Source organism: Carya illinoinensis, chromosome 15, assembly GCF_018687715.1.
Source record: "Carya illinoinensis cultivar Pawnee chromosome 15, C.illinoinensisPawnee_v1, whole genome shotgun sequence".
Taxonomy (NCBI): Eukaryota; Viridiplantae; Streptophyta; class Magnoliopsida; order Fagales; family Juglandaceae; genus Carya; species Carya illinoinensis.
Genome location: NC_056766.1, coordinates 19,156,093 through 19,178,089, shown reverse-complemented (window position 1 = coordinate 19,178,089; position 21,997 = coordinate 19,156,093). Strand labels below are relative to the sequence as shown.

Genomic DNA, 21,997 nt, shown 5'->3' with positions numbered 1-21,997 from the left:
TAAGGTACTGCTCGTCATGTACGTAAATGATCAGGCAGTACCTTCGTGAGTGATAATATTTTTTGATGCAAGTTTTACATTACGAGCTACCCACAGCAATAATTTGTGAGAATAAGATTTTTCTCACAAAAAATCGGCTCTTTGCCATGAAGCTTCCCATTGTAAAAAGGCCGTATTTCTTGTAGTGATCATCACATGTACGTACGTACACTACGACATCGATCCACTCCTCATGAACAAATTTCAGGTGCTAGTTCCATCAGATTATAGCAAGATAAATTAGAAGATTGAAGATAGGAGATTATAGTTGTTAGATGCTTTTCACCGATTAGTTTTGATGAAAAGTGCTTGTGATTATCTGGAATCTGATACTATCATGCATACAGATACAATTTTTTGTGGTGGAGCTATATAAGATTCTATTTTTTTTAAAAGAAGATGGTACTTAATTTTATTCATAAATCCTCGCTCAAACCCTCCTTTTTGGTTGAGGAATAAAGAGAGAATTTATTTCTTTTAGTATTTTTGTAATAATTAACAACATTCAGATCTACTTTCTTAGTTGCCTCATGTTATACTTTTGAAACAATGGGATTGTACATACAGTTCTCCACTCAGCATTGAAAATAGAATTTTTTTGAAACAAATGTTCAGATTTACTTTTGCGTGAATTACATGCGTTATCGGCCAACTCTCTTTGTACAAATACTTGTGATGCGAAGGTTGAAACTATCAGTACCGATCATATCCCAGCTAGACTGTAATTGTCCATCTTGGAAGGATTGATGGATGGAGTGTGCGGTGAGAAAATTCAAAAATTATTTTCAGTTAAAATGATTATTTCCTGTTAAAATAAATCTATTTTCATCATAAATAGTTATTGTCGTTGCAAATAATCCATCACATACACTTTAAAAGGGATGCAATATGGATTATTGCTTGAGTGATCTGATAAATCATTAATTTTGCACTCTTCTGCCATGGAAAGTTGAACATGCACGTTAAAAGGGATGCCAATATGGTGGCATAAAGATTGGGTAAATGAAGCTCTGCGTCAACCGTCAGAGCAAAGATTTGAGATAATGGTATACATGAGCATCTAGAAGATTTCGCGCACTCTCCGACTAAATGCAAACAATCACAGCTTGCCATGACGAAAAACACAAATTATAATGTAAATTTATTGATAATAGATATAATTCAATTTAAATTTCAGAATTACATGGTCTCATTCTATGAGTGGATCAAGTGGAATAATAAAGTGTTCACATCCTAAAGAATGCAATTTCAAGTTATCATCAGTCGATGCTTAATTCCTACACTATCATACCTGAAATCCAAGTTAATTTCCTAGATCATCCAAGAATGACAAATCCCACCAAACAAATTTCAAAAGCCAAGTGAAAGATAATTTCAAAAGAACCCACGCCGAACCTTCCACGCTCCATTAATGCTGCCTTAGACTTGTCATGATCAGTATCAACCTTAGTCTAAAAAATGAATCATAACAGAAAAGCAACGGGTCAAATACCACCTCAAGCACCTCAGATGATTCAGCAGCTACATAATCCTCAGGAATATTCTAGTGACTACACATTCTGTTATCTGTCTAAATTGTATATCTAGTGTAACTAAATTTTATTCTTTCTTTTTATTCTGTAATATTCCTATTGGACCACATGTAATTCGTATGTCTATATAAAGGCATGTATATCAATGAAATACTCAGTGAGGAAAACTTCCACAGAATCACAATGCATGTTTACTCTTTTTCTTCTGATCTGACATGGTATCAGAGCTTGATGACTAGCAGTCTCTTGATCCTCTCTTGTTCCTCACCATGGCTACAGAATCCAAGAGTCTCACCACTCCTCCTTCCTCCATTTTCTTCTTTGTTTTCCCATATGTTACCATCAAGTTGAACTCTGATAATTACTTACTTTGGAAGGTTCAAATATCCACTTATTTAAGGGGACAAGATCTCTTCGATCTCTTTTGTTAATGACGGAACTCAGACCATTCCACAGAAATACCTTCCCTCTGATTCTGATTCTAAACCAAAACACAATCTAGCTTATCTCTCGTGGAAAAAGCCGATCAGTTGATTCTTAGCATTTTATTTTCTTCTCTTACTAAATTTGTTATTGGCCATGTCGTTTCAGCAGAAACCTCAAGGGAGCTATGGCTTGCCCTTCAATCAATGTTCAGCTCACATTCTCAAGCAAAGGAGTTTCAAATTCGTTCTCAACTTACTAATTTGTCCAAAGGAGAGCAACCCATACCAAAATTTTTTAGCAAAGTTAGTATGCTTGCAAACACCTTTGCAACAACTGGTAACCCATTGGCTGATAAGGAACTCGTGACCTACTTCTAAACGGCCTTGGCCCTTCTTATGAATCATTTGTTACCTCCATCACCACCAGAACGAAACCAATCACCTCCCCGTGACCAATGAGGTAGAGGCTCATATAGGGGTAACAGGTATAACCGAGGTCGAACCAGACCCTTTAAGAGAGGTTGTTTTTCACCCTCTCAAAACTTCCCCAATCATTCCTACACCCCAAACCCAAATCGCCCTAAACCCAAATCGCCCTAAACCCAAATTGCCCTATCTGCCAAGTTTGTTCCAATCCAGGCCATACAGCCCTCCAGTGCCACTACAGATTTGACCATGCCTATCAACAAGACCCACCACGCTCATTCTCAGTAAACTACACCTCACCTTCTGCCATTATCGATCCCACCCGGTACCCTGATTTGGCAGCCACCCACCATATAACCCACGACTTCTCTCAACTCAATTCAATCTCTCCTCTGAACCATACTCTGGTAACGAACCGATTTGAGTGGGTAATGGCAATGGCTTGCCAATCAACAACATCGGTGATTGAGATGGAGGATTGCCCATCTTCATCTGTTAATCTTTCCCTCCTTTGATGGAGTTTTATTAATAAATATATTTGACGTTGATTCTAAAAAGAATCTTAAAAAAGGAAAGAAATTTCAATATATATATTAGGATTTCAAAAAGTGCAGACTTTTTATGGCCATAGCAAGGCGGTACAGAAGGTCTTAAGCCGGTCTCCTCCAGCTACAGCTTACCTTAAGATGAATATCGATGGAACAACCTTTTTTGAGATGCAGCAGGCGGGTGTTGAGGTTGTTCTTAGGGACTGTGAAGGGAATGTAATTGCTGCATGCAGTAAAATTGAATGTGAGGTTTCCTCCCCAGAGTTTATAGAAACAACTGTAGCGCTAAAGGGTTTACAGATTTGTATTCAATGGGGTATTATTCCAAAGCTGATGGAGGAAACTAATTGTCTTGTTCTTGTGAACATATTGAATTCCTCTGCTGATATTTTAACAAATTTTGCCTTCATCATTGAGGATATTAGAAGGTTAATGCAGGGCTTTCAAGAGGTGCAATTTCTGCATGTTAGTAGACAAGTAAATAGTGTGACACATCTATTGGCTAGAAATGCTTGTAATTTTTTAGATATGGTGTTATGGTCTTATTGCCCTTCTTTTGTATCTCAAGTTGTATGGCTCGGTAAGCAATTTCTTGTAAGGACTTGATTATTAATGAAATCCATGGGATGAGGCAAAATCCATTAATTTTTTTGTTTGTTAAAGGCCGATCCATTAATTAAGATGAAAGTATATATATTCTTCAAGTCTCTCTATTTAATGTGGGTTTTGGTTTAGACGAAATCAATGAATGTATGAGAGTAAAGAGATTAAGCATGCTGCAGCAATACACAATATTGCTGCAGCATTATCCTTAGGGTCTGATCATAAACAGGTCAAGTGTGTGGAAAAGAACAACAAAAGAACTAATTAAACTCTATGTCAATTCTTGAAAATATGAATAAGGGGATTCAAGAGTTGATAATAATTTCCACCAATGCAGCATTTAGCTTGTTGGACACATGGGTAATGAAGGGCCGGGCAGTACACAAACTGGCTAAGCATGCTTGGAATATGGATGATATAAGTGTGTGAGAGGGGCCATATCTTGAGTTTAAAGTTCTGCATTTTTGGGATTGATAAACATTTGTTGTAATGTTTGTTCTAATTAATAGAGAAAAAAGAAAAAAAGAAAAAAAAAAGGTCTCTCCATGCAATATTGCAATTAAGTGAGAAAAAAGGATTACCCAAAATATATTTAATTCCGTCCTAATTGGGTCAGATATTTAAACACAAGTTTCATGTTTTCAAAGAAATAAAAACGAGGTCATTAATCTGAATAAAGCTGATGGGAGAAGTCATTAATCTTGATAAAATTAAAGCAACGTAGTTCCCCAATCCCAGGCGCAAGCATCATGAGTAACAGATCGCATCATCCTAAATTGTTCAAGCCTGCTCCCCACTTTCCATCGCATCTCTTGCAAAGCACTCATGTAGTGTTCGATCTCTTCCAACTCCATATTCTCATGCACCGCCTCCTCCCACCAAAAGTACTCGCCATTGTTCTCTATCTTCTTCCTCTTCACCTCCTCCTCTATCTCCGTTAGCCGCTTCTTCTCCCTTTCCAACTCCTCCTGTGCCTCCGCATAATGTCTGTTCATCAACTCCGCTGCAGCTACATTATTAACGTTACTCCGCTGCAGCTACATTATTAACGTTACTAAGGTTTTGATCGTGCAGATCAGACGAACTCGTGTGCGAGAAGGATGAATGATTTCCAGTGAGATAGCGGTCGAGGACGGTTTCAACATCTGGGTGGCCGAAGCAGAACACGTTGTTATGCGGAGAGAACACGATGATGGCCACTTCCGCGCCGCACAAGACACAAAGCTCACCGGCTTTCTTGAAGAGGCCGGCACGCCGCTTCGAAAAAGTTACCTGTTTTTTGCTTTCCTCCGCCAGTTCCTTGATTTCTATCCTTTGTCGGCCTCTAGTTTTCTTGCCTTCGAGCATCTTCTTCTGTATAACCATGGCGCGCAGCAGATCAATACATATGATATTATGATGATCTCTTGTGATCATAGTCTAAAACGTACAGCATATATATATAATTACTATAATTAAGAATTTTTTAGAACCAAAATTATAGGGTACGTACCAATTACCCTATAATTTTGGTTCTAAAAGATTCTTAATTTAATATCTTTCTCTTTAGTTAATTGCGAAAATCGACCAGTATTAGTTATGTCTTAGACCCTTCAATTGGGCAAAATTCTTGCAAAAGCTTGCTTGTAATTCCATGAGCAAATCTTCTCAAAAAAATTCTAACTATGTCGATCGGTTGACTACGCTCCAATTCTAGTTAATATAATTTCTTACCATTCAAAGAATCATCAAATAGGAAAAAAAAAATGGCCCGGCTCATAGAATTCTTCGATTACAATTAATCATATTTTTTAAATTCTATAATTTCATTAATTCCATATATTTTTAGAACAAAGCGATTTTAAAAAGCTTAATTTATGCATACACATTTAATTCATGCATGCCATCTAATTAATTAGGACAAAATTAAAATTAGAAATAAAATTGGATTTCCTATCTCTTATCTTATTTAAATTTTGACAAAAAACTCGATATGATCTCCCCCCCCCCCCCCCCCCCCCCCCCACCTGCCTCTATAAGTAACTCAAAAAAATAATAAACGCACAACACTTCATTTATTGTTTAAAAAAAAAAAAAAAAACCCCTTGGGATGCCAATAGAACAATTGAAAGTGAAGCTGGACATCTCTAAAGCCTATGGTAAGGTGGAATGGGGATACCTAGAAGCAATAATGAAAAAACTTGGTTTTGGGGCTAGATGGACAAGATTGATTATGAACTGCATTTCATCAGTGTGTTATGCTACTATTGTAAATGGAATGCCAGGTGAGTACATTATTCCTATTAGAGGATTAAGGCAAGGAGATCCACTGTCTCCTTACCTATTCCTTCTATGTGCTGAGGGATTAAGTATAATGCTTGAAAAGGCAAAACAGAAAAATGAACTAAAAGGGGTGACAGTGGCTCAAGGTGGGGGGTTAAGTTGACTCATTTGCTATTTGCAGATGATTGTTTAATTTTTAGGAAGGCTACATGGAAGGAATGGAGGAAAATCAGTAGTATTTTGGAGGTATATGAGAAGGCATCTGGCTAGAGTCTTAATAAGCACAAGACAACTATACTATCCAGTCCTGCAGTTGATTTAAATGTGAGGAATGCAATAGTTAAGGACTGTGGGGCTCGTGTGCAGAACAATTGTGAAAAATATTTAGGCCTGCCAATTATGGTTGGTAGGTCTAAATATCAATATTTTAGTATGCTAAAGGAACGTGTGCGGAAAAAACTAAGTAATTGGAAGAACCAATTCCTCTCACCATCAGGGAAAGAAGTGCTATTGAAGGCTATTATACAAGCTGTTCCTACCTATTATATGGGTGTATTCAGATTGCCAAAAAGATTGTGTAAGGAGATAGCTTCACAAATGGCTAAATTCTGGTGGGGGTTTAAACAGAAGGATAACATAATACAATGGGAGAGTTGAGCCAAGATGGAAATGTCTAAGTGTGATGGAGGCTTGAGATTTAGAGAGTTGGAAGCTTTTAATTAAGCACTTCTTGCAAAACAATGTTGGAGGGTGATGATGAATCCATTGTCTATGACAGCTGTTGTGTTGAAAGATAAATATTTCAAAAATTCTGATATATTGAATTCCTCTTTAGGATTTAAACCTTCTGTGGTATGGAGAAGTTTGTGGAGTTCTCTCAATCTATTGAAGGAGGGGCTGGTTTGGAGGGTTGGTGATAGGAAGAGTATAAGGATTTGGAAAGATAGGTGGATACTTATGGCTGTTACTTATAGAATTCAATCAACAATAAAAATATTGAACACTAAAGCAAAGGTGGAGGAGCTAATAAGAGCTGATAGGAAGTAATGGGATATTGAACTACTGAAGAAGGTGTTTAATGAGTATGAGGTCTCAATAATTTGTAAATTACATGTTAGCTTTTCTGGACTCCCTGATAAACAAATTTGGACATTTTCAAAGAATGGTATGTACAGTGTGAAAAGTGCATATCATTTTGACGTTAACAGGAAAAGAAGTGAGAAAGGGAAAGTATCAAGTAGGTCAAGTGAGGTATGGAAGGGGTTATGGCGAATGAATATTCCAGGGGTGGTTAAAATCTTTGTTTAGAAGGCTATAAATAATTGCCTACCAACTAAGATGAATTTAATGAGAAGAGTTGTTCTAAAAGAAGCTACTTGTCTAGTTTGTAAAAGCATGGTAGAGTCTGTATGTCATGCTCTGTGGAGTTGTAATAGGGCAAGTGATGTTTGAGCATGTGAAGGAGTCTAGTGCAGAAATGGCAAAGTAGTGAAAACGATTTTTTTGAATTATGGTCTAACTGGTTCTCAAAACTGCCTCTAGATCAGTTAGAGGTAATGGTTGTGGTGCTGAGAGGAGTTTGGCTAAGAAGAAATGGGTTGGTGTTTGAAAATAAGTTTGAAGGACCTAATGCAAGTTTTAATAAAGCTGTTGAATGCTTGTCAGAGTATCAATTGGCACAAGTTAAGCAAGACAAAGTTCAAGAAATTGGTGGAACTCATGGTAGCAACTCTCCTCTTTGAAAACTACCTGTGGGAGATATGGTGAAGGTGAACTGGGGTGCGGCTTTGAAGTCAAGTGAAAACAGAGGTGGGATTGGGGTAGTAATTAGAGATAGTCATGGAGAGGTGCTAGTTTCTCTATGCTATCCGAAAGAACATGTTGCAGATCTTGTCATAGTAGAAGTTTTTGCTCTATGGAGGGCCATGAAGTTATGTGAAGAGCTCAATTTCAGGAATGTACAACTGGAGGGTGATGCATTAACTATTGTTAAAGCTATTAACAGTTTAGAAGCGAATTGGGAATGGCATGGTCAACTGATTGAGGATTTAAAAGTTGTGCTGAACAATAGAAGGAACTGGATAGTGGTATATGTGAAGAGAGTTTGTAATTGTGTTGCTCATAGTCTTACAAAGTTACCTTTAAATGTAAGTGAAGAGTTAGTTTGGATGGAAGATCATCCTAAGGAGGTTTTGGAAAATGTTGTTTTTGATAAAATGTGTAATATGATTAACACATGAATACAAGATGCAGGTTTCCTTTAAAAAAAAAAAAAAAAGCTGAAAATTAATAGTCCAAATTAGGTCAAAGGTGTATACTATATACAGTAACTTCGTTTGGCGCAACAACACATCCGTTCGATCCATGCCACAATCTAGTGATCAATTAGAGAGTATCCACTATCCTCCCCCAATTAATTAGCACCAAATACAAAAATCTACTTAATTAGAGAAATATTTTAGCCACGAAAAAGTTTCATAAAATTTAAAATAACAAACTAACGTAACTTGATGTAGTACATTAGATTGTAAAGTTATTTGTATTATAAACTAGTAAATCTAACATATCATAAGAAGTCGTGTTTGTAGATTTATTTTTATGAAAGATCTATACGGTTATAGCACTTCTCTTACTATAATTAATAGGTAAAAACTAGACCTCCACACACTTAGTGTGTACACTAATTATCCAATTTCATCACTTTTTAATCACCACACTTATATCAATAAAAAGAGTACTATAGACATGAATGAATTATGTTAAAGTAAATCCAAAAAATAATATAACTTTATGTGATCTATTAGATTGACTTTATGCTAAAACTGAAGGAAAAGAAATGCATGCAAGATGTTTGAAGAAATTCCAAACTCACCGCAATCAATCAAAGCTCTATGAAATTCCTCCTTTTTCTCATTATTGTCTGTGTACAATAGTCTGCCTATTTATAGAATACAAGGTATAACAAACACTATAGGTTGTGCCACTCTTATGATGACAGGTGGCAAAGGGAATCTTCATTCTGTTATGGAAGCAGGTTCTAGAATGTGGCATTCTTCTTCTTCGAGTGCATGTTTGCTAGAGCTGGATTTATGTGTTGGTGCTGATGCAATGTGATGAGGTGCCCTAATACCCTCATGCGAGTCAAATGGCACTGAGACTAAAGTGAGACTTGACCGTAATAAATGAAATTGTGTAGTTGACGGAGGCTTAGTCAAAATATCAGCAATCTAGTCTTTGCTAGATATAAAGGAAACTTGGAGTGTCTTGGCAGCAACCCATTCTTGAACAAAGTGGTAGTCAAGCTCCACATGCTTGGTCTTAGAGTGGAGAATAGGATTGACTGATAGATATGTAGCTCCTAGGTTATCACACTACAAGGTCGGGTAGTGAGAAAGAAAAATACCAAGATCATTAACTAAAGACTGTAATTAAATGAGCTCACATGTGGTACTGACAACTGATTTATACTCAGCTTCAGTGGAAGACTAAGGAATAGTAGCCTTTTTCTTAGAACCCTAATAGATAAGATGACTCCCAGAATAAATACAGAAACCCCTAGTAGACTTGCGGTCATCTGGACATCCTGCCCAGTGAACATTAGAGAAGGCCAAAAGTTTAAGGAGGAAGATGAGGAAAAATGTAACCCTAGAGAAGAGGTGTGACGAAGGTACCTAAAAATCCATTTCACAGCTTGCCAATGAGGAAGTTTAGGGTAGTGCATAAACTGGTAGACTCTATTAACGACAAAGGAGATGTCAGGTTTGGTAAAAACAAGGTATTGAAGACTACCCACAACACTTTGATACAGTTGTGGATCTTCAAATGTACACCAATCAAGAGACGTGAGTTTAGTCGAAGAGGACATAGGTGTAGTGACAGGTTGTGAAGAATGCATGTTGGTGCAGTGTAAGAGATCTGAGATATATTTTGATTGAGAAAGATACAAGCCTGAGGAATACCTAGTAACCCCAATGCCTAAGAAATAGTGAAGCATACCCAAATCTTTAACAGGAAAATATGAACTTAAGGAAGCAATGAAATTTGAGATAAGTGTAGGATTCGAGCCAGTGATAATCAGGTCATCAACATATATCAAAATATAAATGCAATCAAAGGCAACTTTTAACAAAAACAGGGATGAATCTAAGTGAGAAGCAACAAATCCTAGAGAAAATAATTTATCAGTCAATTTAACAAACCAAGCCCCAGGGGCTTGTTTCAACCTATAGAGTGATTTTCACAGCTTACACACATGAGAAGGATAATCTGGATTCACAAAACCAGGTGGCTGTTGTATGAACACTGCTTCTTAGAGGTCCCAATGTAAGAATGCATTCTACACGTCGAGCTGATGAAGAGGCTAGTTGGAGGTCACTACAAGAGAAAGAATTAGTCGAATGTAATAGGCTTAACCACCAAACTATAGGTTTTGGTATAATCCAAACCTGGTTGCTAATGGAAAACCCTTGGCCACAAGCCGTGCTTTATGGCGTTCAAGGGTTCCATCAACTTTCCTATTGGTTTTTAAAATACATTTTGAACATAAGATATTGAGGTTGGAAGTGTGAGGAACCAGTTCCCAAGTGTGATTTAGAATAAGAGCACGAAATTCCTCAGACATGGCTGAACACCATTCTGGGTATTTGTTGGCTTCAGAAAAGGGATAAGGGTTCCTCTAGAATAGAGGCAATTGGAGAAGAGTTGGAAATTATCGGGGATGTGGTGAGAGACTGAGAAGGTTTTTTCAATGGCCATGGGACAGTACCATCCACTACAACAAAAATGTTTTTTTGGGACGAAATTACTTTGGGACGAATTTAAAATCGTCCCAAAAAGTGGGATTTAGGAACGAAATTTGAATTTCATTCCAAAATGATGACGGTTATGCTAGACCGTTCGAACGCGTTCGAACGGTATTCTTAGGGACGAATATTTTTGTCCCAAATAAGTTAACCGTTCGACCGTTAATGATTAACCGTTCGAACGTTTAATTTTCACCGTTTGAACGTAATATTGGCGCGATAGGCAAAATTATTTTGGAGGGAAATTGATAAACCGTTCGAACGGTTAATATTAACCGTTCGAATGATGCATATTCACCGTTCAAACGTTATTTGAATCGGTCGAACGGTGACAGAGTTTTAATTTTTTAAGTTTTTTGCCAAATTATATTTAGATTAACTAGTAATTATAAAAAATTGGTTAATTAAATAATATGAATAATCTAAATTAAGAATTAGTTTAGAAAATATAAAACAATACTATTGCATATAACTTAAATACTGAATTTACAAAACACAAAATATTGTCCATACAAAAAACAGGAAATAAATAAATAAAATTTATCATAAAGTAATTAAGACCCCAAGTCTTTGCACACTTCCTCGACTGCAGCTATACGTTCCTCTATTTGTGTCAGTCGAGTACTGATGGTGACCTGAGTCGCAGACATGGCAGCAAACTCTGTACGAAGCTCAGACACAGCAGAATGGATCTCCATACGCACTGCATCGATCACTGCTGATGTCTGCTCGCTAATCGCTGCACGCACTATGTCAGTCATCTCCTCACGAGTAACACTGTGGACTGATGCCTCGGCCCGTGTAGATGTCTTTGCAGCTGCAGCTGAGACTCCATGATCTCCCGGCTGTGCATCTCTGTGAGGATCAACTGGTTCTGGAACATGTGCACGAAAACGCAGTCTCGAGTGTCCCGTGCTGCGTGAGAGGGTGGTGCTGTTTATCGGTCCCATCGGCTCCCGTTTACGCTCAGCAACATCTGGCACAACACCAGCACATAGTAGATATCGGGTGATCAGGACTCCGAATGGTAGTATATCCATCGAAATGTACCGAGATTCTGATCGAATCCTATCGAATATATACCCCACCAAGTCGATAGGAATGCCACGAGCGACCCGTATCATAAATTTCGTCCGATCAATGCCAACTTCTGTCTTGTGCTGCCGAGGGTCAATATTATTGGCAATTATCAAATTTAATATCTTAAAGAAAGAAGATAAATCTGCCTGTTTGATGCTCTTCATCCCGTCATACGGTGGAGCATCTGGACCGACAACCAAATCCCTCACCTCGTGATCAGCAAGGGTATCGACCTCATCAGTATAAACTGATGCCTCCTCCTCAGCTGTCTCCGCCTCAACTGAAGGATCAGACTCTCTAGGCACCACATTCGAATATGCATCTAGCAGCCTAGGAATACCGAGATGCTCAGCAAGTCCATCTCGTGAAAATACAACGGGTACTCCTCGGACAGTGATACTGTAGGCCCCAGAATCATCTGCGCTGGCACTGCCGAGTTCTCTATAGAACTCAGCAACAATGTCAATGTAGGAGACTGGCTCCCATGCTTCCTCCCGTTCATCCAAGATAGGTCCCCAACCACGATCACTGAATATTGAGGGCAATGAATGACCCTCCCAGAAAAGACTCTGGAAATCAGAAATCTTCACTGGTCGCTCCAGTGAAACTGTCCTCTCCCGAACTGGACCACTACTACTCTCACCAAGATTGCGTCGCTTACGTGCCAGTCTAGAAGTAGACATTATAATCAACCTGAAATTTATAATTACAAACTAGATATATAACATTAACAAGAAAAATACAATAAAGAACTATTTACAGTAGTTTGAAACAAACAGCAATTTAATAATATTTGATATTCTGAACAACATTATCAACAATAAATATGTCACTCAATATCAATATTAATAATATAAATATAATATTAAAAACCGTTCGAACGTTTACTGTAACGGTCGAACGGTTACAGACAAACCATTCGACCGTTAAGTTATATCGTTCGAACGTTTACTGTAACGGTCGAACGATTACAGACAAACCGTTCGACCTTTAAGTTATATCGTTCGAACGTTTACTGTAACGGTCGAACGGTTACAGACAGACCATTCGACCGTTAAGTTATATCGTTTGAACGCTACGGTAACGGTCGAACGGTTACAGACAGACCGTTCGACCGTTAAGTTATATCGTTCGAACGATACGCATAGAGGTCGAACGATATTCGTGTCGATCGGGATTCCAGGCCGAGTCGACTCGGCCATTGAAATCCATGGAATCCTTCGATTCCCTGGATTTTACACCAAAATAAATGCAATAGAAACCTAAATAAACGTTCCTAACATGGATTTATGCAAATCTACCGATTATTTTGATGTATAAATCGGTTTACCCTAAGTTAAACAATTAATCTATCAAAAACCTAAATCTAAACGGTAAAATGCTTTAAAAATGAAAAATACCGGTTGTTAGAGGTAGGGGCTTCGAGTGGGCACTGTTGACGGCGGCGAAGACGGCGTTCAACGGCGGAGATCGACGGTTTGGAGGCTTTTTCACGGAGGAAATGCGTGAAAATGACGTCGGGATGGGCTTATATATGCAGTGCCGTTCGAACGGTAAGTTATATCGTTCGAACGCATTAACTAAATATTACTATTTATCCCTAATTAATCGATTTTCAAATATTTAAATGCAATATTCAGTATTAATTATATTAAATATAATAATTAATTCAATTATAATATATTTTAATTGTTAAATATATTAAATGCAATATATTTAATGCACTTATATATTATTAAACACTATGTATTATATATATAATTTTTTATATATATAGTATATATTATATTATATTTAATTAAAATATATTATACTATTGAATATTATATAGTATATAGTATAAGTTATATTATATAGTATAATTAATATAATATAGACTACTATATACATGAAGCTATGTTCATGTATTTATATAACATATATATGTTATATATAATAGGTTAATATATGTAGTACTTGACTATAATATTAGATGTAATATGATATTTTATACTATATATGTTACTAAACTATATAATATATGTTTGATTATATATTATATAGTTATATTACTATGGCTCTAAACTATAGTACATTTAGAAATTATTATATTTAAAGGTATAGTGCAAAAAAAATACAATAAGCAACAATATAACTTAAACGTTTGAACGGTTTACTATTGGCGTTCAAACGTTTAATAATACGTTCGAACGTATATATTAACGTTCGAACGTTAAATTAGCGGAGGAAATTTTTCCCGCTAATCGATTTGACGTTTGAACGGTATAACATAACCGTTCGAACGTTTATTATTAGCCTTCGAACGTATATTTTCACGTTCGAACGTTAAATTAGCGGGGGGAATTTTTCCCGCTAGTCGATTTGACGTTCGAACGTTCATTAAACAACCGTTCGAACGTCAATGTTCTGCATTTATACGACAGAACCTCACAATCTCGGACTCGTTTCAGTCGACCGAGCATCACTCCCACGCTCATTTTGTTCCAACCAACGCCATTATTCTTCAATCTAGCCCTCAAATATTACAAACTCCTATCAATCTCTTATATTTTCGGATTAAGAGGTTGTTTTTACCATTTGGTGAAGAGTTTTTACCGTTTGGAATTTTTGAAGCTTTATCTCTCCAAATCAGGTATTCTCCTTAAATTTGACCTCATTTTAGTTTTTATATAAGTGTTTTCGTTTGCTTACATGAGTTCGTCATATATTTTGCTATCTTTTGATGTAATATGGATTGTAAATTTTGGGGTTTTCGGAGGTTGAAGACGAGTGATTTCTGGAAGTAAACCGTTCGAACGGTATTCGTGTACCGTTCGAACGACTGTATAGGAGATCGAACGGTCACGAGCACCGTTTGAACGATTTCTTGGGCAGTGTTAAAATAATTAACATTTTAAATGCAGGAGTGTAATTAAAAATTAAATATATATAATCTACATTTAATAATACTTAAATACTTAAAAGATTCAAATAATCAAATGAGAATGAATTAAATTACAAATCATCTAAGATTTGTTACAAAACTTAATTATTTATGATGTTGAATTATTTGTTTGATACATGTTAAATATTGGCATATCTTATATTGCTTGTTCATCAATATTAGCCTTAGACCCGTTCGAGAGTTATCAATCCGCCTTAATTGAAAGATTGATAACTCTTGAATTGTCCAGAGTGGACAGTTTGGAATTGTAAGATCATTCTCGCAAACTATCGAGCTATATCTGTTATACGTCCAGCATTAAGATTTTGGCAGATTTATCCCTTGTTCTCCGGATATGCAGTTTCGGTGATGTTGTATCGACGATGGATAAGTCGGTGCACACAACCAGACGAGCATATTTGGAGAACTATGGGGAGATGCTGCCGAAATTTTGTTGGGCGTGACAGATTATAGAGGATAGGTTTGCGACTATGATCTTACAGTTCCGAATGGGATAGGACCAACTACCCGGTGTAAGGTGGCATACTCCTTGATTGATACATGATACATGCTTGTTTGTTGATGCACACGTGATTGTTTATAATGAAGATAGTCAGCATGGATAAGAGTTGGATGCGAGTTAGCGATCGTTTGGGTCAGAATTACAACGTATATGCTGAAGGTGTTAAGAAATTCTTAGAGTTTGCATTGGGTACATGTGATAGTGATGGACGTATTAGATGCCCATGTAAAGAATGTAGGAATTTGCGCTCTCATAAGATAGACTTGGTGAGAGAGCATCTGTTTGTAAAAGGTATTGACAAGGGTTATACTGATTGGGTCTTACACGGGGAACCATATCCAACTTCATTCGATGCTCCACATGAAGAAGAAGCTATCGATGAAGATGTACAACCAGATGTTGTTGGAGATGAGTATGATGAGGATATGGAAGAAATGTTAGGTGACATCGGTGCGGGAATGTTTATGAATGAAGGTGGCACGGACACATCAAGTTCAAATGATGGGGGTCATAATACTTTTGCACGATTGTGGAATGAGTCACAACGTGAGCTATATCCAGGATGCAGAAGACACAGTAAGTTGTCATTTACCGTAAGACTGCTACACATAAAATCAATGTGCCGATTATCAATTGAGGCTGTCAATATGTTACTCAAGTTGTTTAAGGAGGCACTGCCATCAGATAATACACTTCCTCGTAACTTCTATGAAGCAAAAAAATTGAAACGAGGACTTGGATTTGATTACAACGTAATACATGCATGTAAGAATGACTGCATATTATTTTGGCAAGAGAATGAGCAGTTGAACGAATGTCCCATATGCCACGAGTCAAGATGGACATCTGACAAACAAAATGTGCCGCAAAAGGTAGTACGCCACTTTCCATTGACACCTAGATTACAACGATTATATATGTCACGTGCAACAGCTGCAGACATGATATGGCACTCATCAGCCAGAGTTAGAAACGATGATATTTTATCACATCCTGCTGACTCTCAGGTGTGGAAGGAATTTGATAAGGAGCATACATGGTTTGCAGAAGAACCACGTAATGTGAGACTTGGGTTGGCAACAGATGGATTTAATCCGTTTGGGAACATGAGTACTAGTCACAGTACTTGGCCAGTCGTACTTATGCCGTATAATTTACCACCGTGGAAGTGTATGAAAGATCCATATTTCATGATGAGTTTGCTCATTCCAGGTCCGAGATTGCCGGGAAATGATATAGACATACACTTACAGCCATTGATTGCAGAATTGAAAGATTTGTGGGAGAATGGGGTTGTCACATTTGATTCATCAACAGGCAAGTCGTTCAAGATGCATGCTGCGGTTTTATGGACAATAAATGATTTTCCAGCATATGGAAACTTGTCAGGTTGGAGTACTAAGGGGAAAATGGCATGTCCAACATGTAACAAACATACTAAATCTGAATGGCTCACTTACGGGAGAAAATTATGTTCCATGGGTCATCGTCGATTTCTACCTGGTGATCATAGATGGCGGGGAAATTCACAAATGTTTGATGGTACTGTTGAATGGGGCCAACCTCCACCATATTTGTCTGGTGAAGATTTACTTCCACAATTTGTAGATGTTGGTTGTAATGAATTTGGTAAAAAACAACGAAAGAGAAAACGAGCTACTTCTGAGTTGAATTGGACTAAGAAGAGTATATTTTTCGATCTTCCATACTGGTCAAAGTTAAAATTACGGCACAGTCTTGATGTTATGCATATTGAAAAAAATATATGCGAATCCGTATTGGGAACATTGATGTCAATTGAAGGAAAAACGAAGGATACATTAAACTCAAGGAAGGATTTGAAGCGGTTGGGAAAAAGACCGGAAATGCAGTTGCAAGAAAATGGTTCGTCCGTTTACATGCCGATTGGGTGGTATACATTGTCAAGGAATGAAAGGGCTACTTTTTATAAGTGGATAATGAAAATTAAATTACCGGATGGTTATGCCTCGAATTTGACAAGGTGTGTGCGAACAAATGACTGGAAAATAACTGGGTTAAAAAGTCATGATTGTCATGTCCTTTTGCAGCGTATCTTGCCTATTGGTATACGTGGGTACTTGACTAGAGACGTGCGCGTGGCTTTGACTGAGTTGGGTTTATTTTTCAAAGACTTATGTGCACGGACATTAAATGTAGAAGCTTTGGATCGAATGGAACGGGAAATTCCCATCATATTGTGTAAGCTAGAAAGTATTTACCCACCGTCATTTTTCGATGTCATGGTTCACCTGGCCGTCCATTTGCCACGTGAGGCTCGACTTGCAGGACCAGTTCAGTATAGATGGATGTATCCCATTGAACGATTTCTTGGGAAGTTGAAACGAACAGTTGGTAATAAAGCTCGCCCAGAAGGATCAATTGCAGAAGCATATATTGATGATGAGTGACATACCTTCTGTTCCAAATATTTCCACGGAGTTGACACTAGGTTTGATCGGCCAGAAAGAAACTTTGACGTTGACAGAGCAAGACAACGAAATGTGTTTTCCGTGTTTTCCCAACAAGTACATCCACTTGGTGCAGTGCGTGGTTATGACTTATGTGGAAGAGAGTTTGAGAAAGCTCAGTGGTACGTGCTGAACAATTGCCCTGACATAGAGATTTACTTGAAGTAAGTATTAATCTTTTCTTAATTTAGTATTCGCTCATTTACTTTCGCAAAATTCTAATAATATAAAATGCATGTGGTAATCATCAATTTCAGTGATCATATTAACATGCTCAAGGAACTAGGAGTAAATGATATAGACCGGAAACATGAAGAGGAGTTTCCGAGATGGTTTGAACAACGGGTAATGACATTACATATGCGACACTTCATTCAATACAAATAGAAAATATTGATTGTTTTTTTATTGATATAATAGATGTTTTACTTAATATGTAGGTTGTACAAATGCATGCCAATAATCCAAACGATATATCAGATGAATTGTATGCATTAGCGCGTGGCCCATTGAGACGGGCTACTAGATATTCTGCATGTATTTCTCGTGGTAGTAGGTATCACACAATAGATCGAGATCATTATAGGAAAACACAAAATAGTGGTGTCCTAGTTGAGGGAAGTCATGATGGAGAAAATATTGATTTCTATGGAGTGATTGTTGATATAATTGGAATGAAATATTTGGGGGAGCTTGCAGTGTATCTGTTTAAGTGTGATTGGTGGGATTTAAGCAATCCTCGAACTGGAGTCCGTGATGATGAATATTTCTTGAGTATTAATACATCAAGAAAATGGTACGAGGATGATCCATTTATTTTAGCTTCTCAAGCATCTCAAGTATTCTACTTAGATGACCCGAAGTTGGGAACTCAATGGCGAGTAGTACAAAAATATGCTCCAAGAAATATATATGATGTTATCCCTCAGGCAGAAGAGCGAGATGAAGAAGAAGATGATGCCTCTACTCAAGAAGCATACCAAGAGAGTCAGCCCGTCTTTAATTTGTTTGTGGATTTGAGCCAGTATGAGATGATTCCATTGAATAGAGAAGATATTGAGGCTGAAATTGTTGATGCAACACTTGAGCAAAGTGTTGATTCATCTGAACTATCTACAGAAGATGAGACTGAATTGTCAAATGATACTGATACAGATAGTGATTGACGAATTATATTTTCACATTACGTGATGATGAGCACTATTTTACTTAATGAATATTGTATCAGTTTTTTGAAATTATGCCTCCGAAGAGAAAGGAAGTGCGCAACCCATCTCCACCTGTTCCTAGCTCTCCTTCAGACTCACCATTAGAGATTGACTCTACAGAACAAGGTAAAATTCTAATAGTCATAAAAGTTATTAATTAAGATTATAATAGAAAATTGATTATAATGTTATATATCATGATGACTTCACAGTACAATCTCGTCAAGGTCGAGGCACTACGAGAGGCGTGACGTTGGAAAAATATCGTAAGGTGGGTAAGATCAAAGTTAACATTCTTGATGAACATACCGGAGGCGAAGGACAACCAGCAGCTTAGCTTGCATCGCATGTGGGTGCTCTTACACGAACTTATGCACCTTTGGCAACAAGTTCATGGAAGAAAGTCCCCCAAGATGTTAAGGACCTTATCAAGAAGCGTTGTTTGGTAATGTTTAATAAATGAAATTTAATTGGACTTATAATTTTATTTTACTTTAAAGTTAGAATATTATAAATGATAATATTTTTGTCCAAACTTTTTTCTGTAAGGATGATTTCGAATTAAATTTTGGTCGGAGAGAGGAGCGTAAAACTGTGGAAGAGCTTATGAGTAATGCATTCCGCAAGTATAAGGCGAGGTGTCATGAGCATTATAATAAGTTTGAGAATAGTGAAGAAGCACGCCAACATCCTTTTCAAGATGTGCAACCTTCTGATTGGGAAAAACTTTGTGACATGTTTGAGGATTCATCATATAAGGTATAATTAATTTAATTATTTTAGTCCTATTTTTAATTTCGCTTTCTAATATTTTCAATTCTTATGTAGGAGCGAAGTTCTATAAACAAAACAAATAGATCAAAATTGAAGATTACTCATCATGCAGGCTCAAGATCTTTCCACCGCCTCTCTAAAAAATTGGTATTGCTATTCTTTCATTTGTATATAGTTAACTGAATATATCAATCATAATGACTTTATATCTTAACAAATCTTTATTATAGCAAGATTCAGATGCCAATTATGATCTGACAAAATTATATGCTGCATCACATACTAATCGTAATGGAGAGTGGAGTCATCCTGATGCCTGTGAAAATTATGTAAGTATTATAATTTGTTTTAAATAAATATATTTGAATATTTATGATGATATTAACTCTTTATCTTATGTGTAGGATAAAATGGTTGCCCTGCGTGCTGAATCTGCGTCAGATCAAAATTCCTCAAATACAGATGTTGAGATTTTTACACAAGTTCTGGGTGAACGTTCAGGATATTTGAGGGGTTTGGGTCGCTGTGTAAAACCTTCTCCCTCTTCCTCTTCTTCCGGGTCTGCCTCTATAGCTCAAGAGAATGCGAATCGTAGAATTGAAGAATTGATTGCAAAACAACAAGAGTTAGAGGCTCAATTGGCGAGACAAGGAGACATGGAGATGCGCCTCAAACAACATGAAGAAGAACAAGCAGAGTTCAGGAGAGATATGCAACTCCAAATGCAACAGCTTATGCAACAGTACAGGCCTCCAACCAACTGATGGTTTTTTACGTCTAGCTTATGACATTATCTAATTATGTATGAACAATGCTAGTTTTATGGTTATTTATTTCTTCGCACTTATAATAAAACTTTTGTGAGTAATTAAACAGTTCTTAATTTATATTTTTCAAATAATATGGATGTCTATTTAATTTTTTTATAATTATTGGTTTTAATAAAAATAATATCCGTTCGAACGACCGAGTCACGTTCGAACATTACCATATCAAACGCATACCAGATGCTCAAAAAACCGTTCAAACGCATGACATTACCATATCGTTCGAACGTTGATCATCACCGTTCGATCTCTTATGACGTTCGATCGTCTCATTTAACGTTCGAACGTATTTCTACTGATCGTTTGAACATATCTTGATAACCGTTCAAAAGAAACATTAACGTTCGAACGGTATATGAGAAGCATTCGAACGCAATTCTGGGACGAATTTTAACCGTGACAAAAAAATCCATCGTTCGAACGGTATCGAACGGTCACTTTCAAAATCGTTCCAAAAGATATATTTTGGGACGAAATTGTGATTTTCGTCCTAATATATCTTCTGGGACAGTGATGTTGGGACGACCTTGGGACGAAATTTTTTCGTCCCAAAAAATCTTTCAGAACGAAATCGATATATTTTGGGACGAAAATTTTCGTCCCAAAATATGTTTTTTGTTGTAGTGATCGGTGCACACTTGAGGGCAAAGAGAATGAGTGTGACCGCATGGTCATAGGATGACGAGGTAGAGAAGATGTTGTAAGGGTTGAAGAAGGGTTGTCGGCAGGGGAAGAAGATGCAAATGTTAAAGGAGGAATTGAAGACTTAGAGGAGAGAGATACAGTGAGTATGGTTGAGAATCGGGCAGTCCAGATGGTTTATCGGACCGGACCAGACCCAATTCGATCATGTCCAGTCCGGTCCAATTTTCAAGGGACCGAATGAGTTCGGTCCAGGGGTTTTTCACCCCAGACCGGACCAAATGGAATTTTTTTTTTAAAAAATTATTATTTATATAATAGTTATATATAATTATATATGGTATAAAAAAAATACTAATAATCTAATATAGACTGTAATTATACTTATACTGATATAGTTATACTAAATCACTTTAACTAATACTTCAACAATAGCTATAGTGACCTATACTAATAGTATACTATTCTTCTCAAAAAAAAAAAAAAATAGTATACTATTAATACTAATATACAATTATATAATTTATATAGTTAAACTAATCACTATAATTAATATAATTTAACTATCACTATACTTATATTTAATTAATATAATTATCACTATACTATAATTTATATAGTTATACTAAAGCACTTATTCATCGTAACTAATATTACTAATATATAGCTATATTAATGGTCTAATACTACTATAATTTATATAGTTATACTAATCATAATAAGTTATTAACTAAATCACTATAAATATAACTATATATATTTAGTATCAATGTATTATTATATTATTTAGTGTATAACTATAATATAAATATAATATATAGTACTAGTATATATTAATATATTATAAGATTTATAGTATAAATATAATATAGAAATTATAATATACTAAATCAC

At 36.5% G+C, this 21,997-nt stretch overlaps 1 protein-coding gene across 1 annotated transcript; it reads right to left on the bottom strand.

The window, feature by feature from the left end:
• Positions 1 to 4,596: 4,596 nt before the first annotated feature.
• On the bottom strand, positions 4,597 to 4,938 carry LOC122296736 (agamous-like MADS-box protein AGL62). Its single transcript, XM_043106533.1, has one exon. The coding sequence runs from the start codon at positions 4,936 to 4,938 to the stop codon at positions 4,597 to 4,599; it is 342 nt and encodes a 113-aa protein (XP_042962467.1).
• Between the last annotated feature and the right edge of the window lie 17,059 nt (positions 4,939 to 21,997).

Coding starts and splice junctions, on each gene's coding strand:
- LOC122296736 (XM_043106533.1), bottom strand. CDS start 4,938: ATGGTTATACAGAAGAAGATGCTCGAAGGCAAGAAAACTAGAGGCCGA.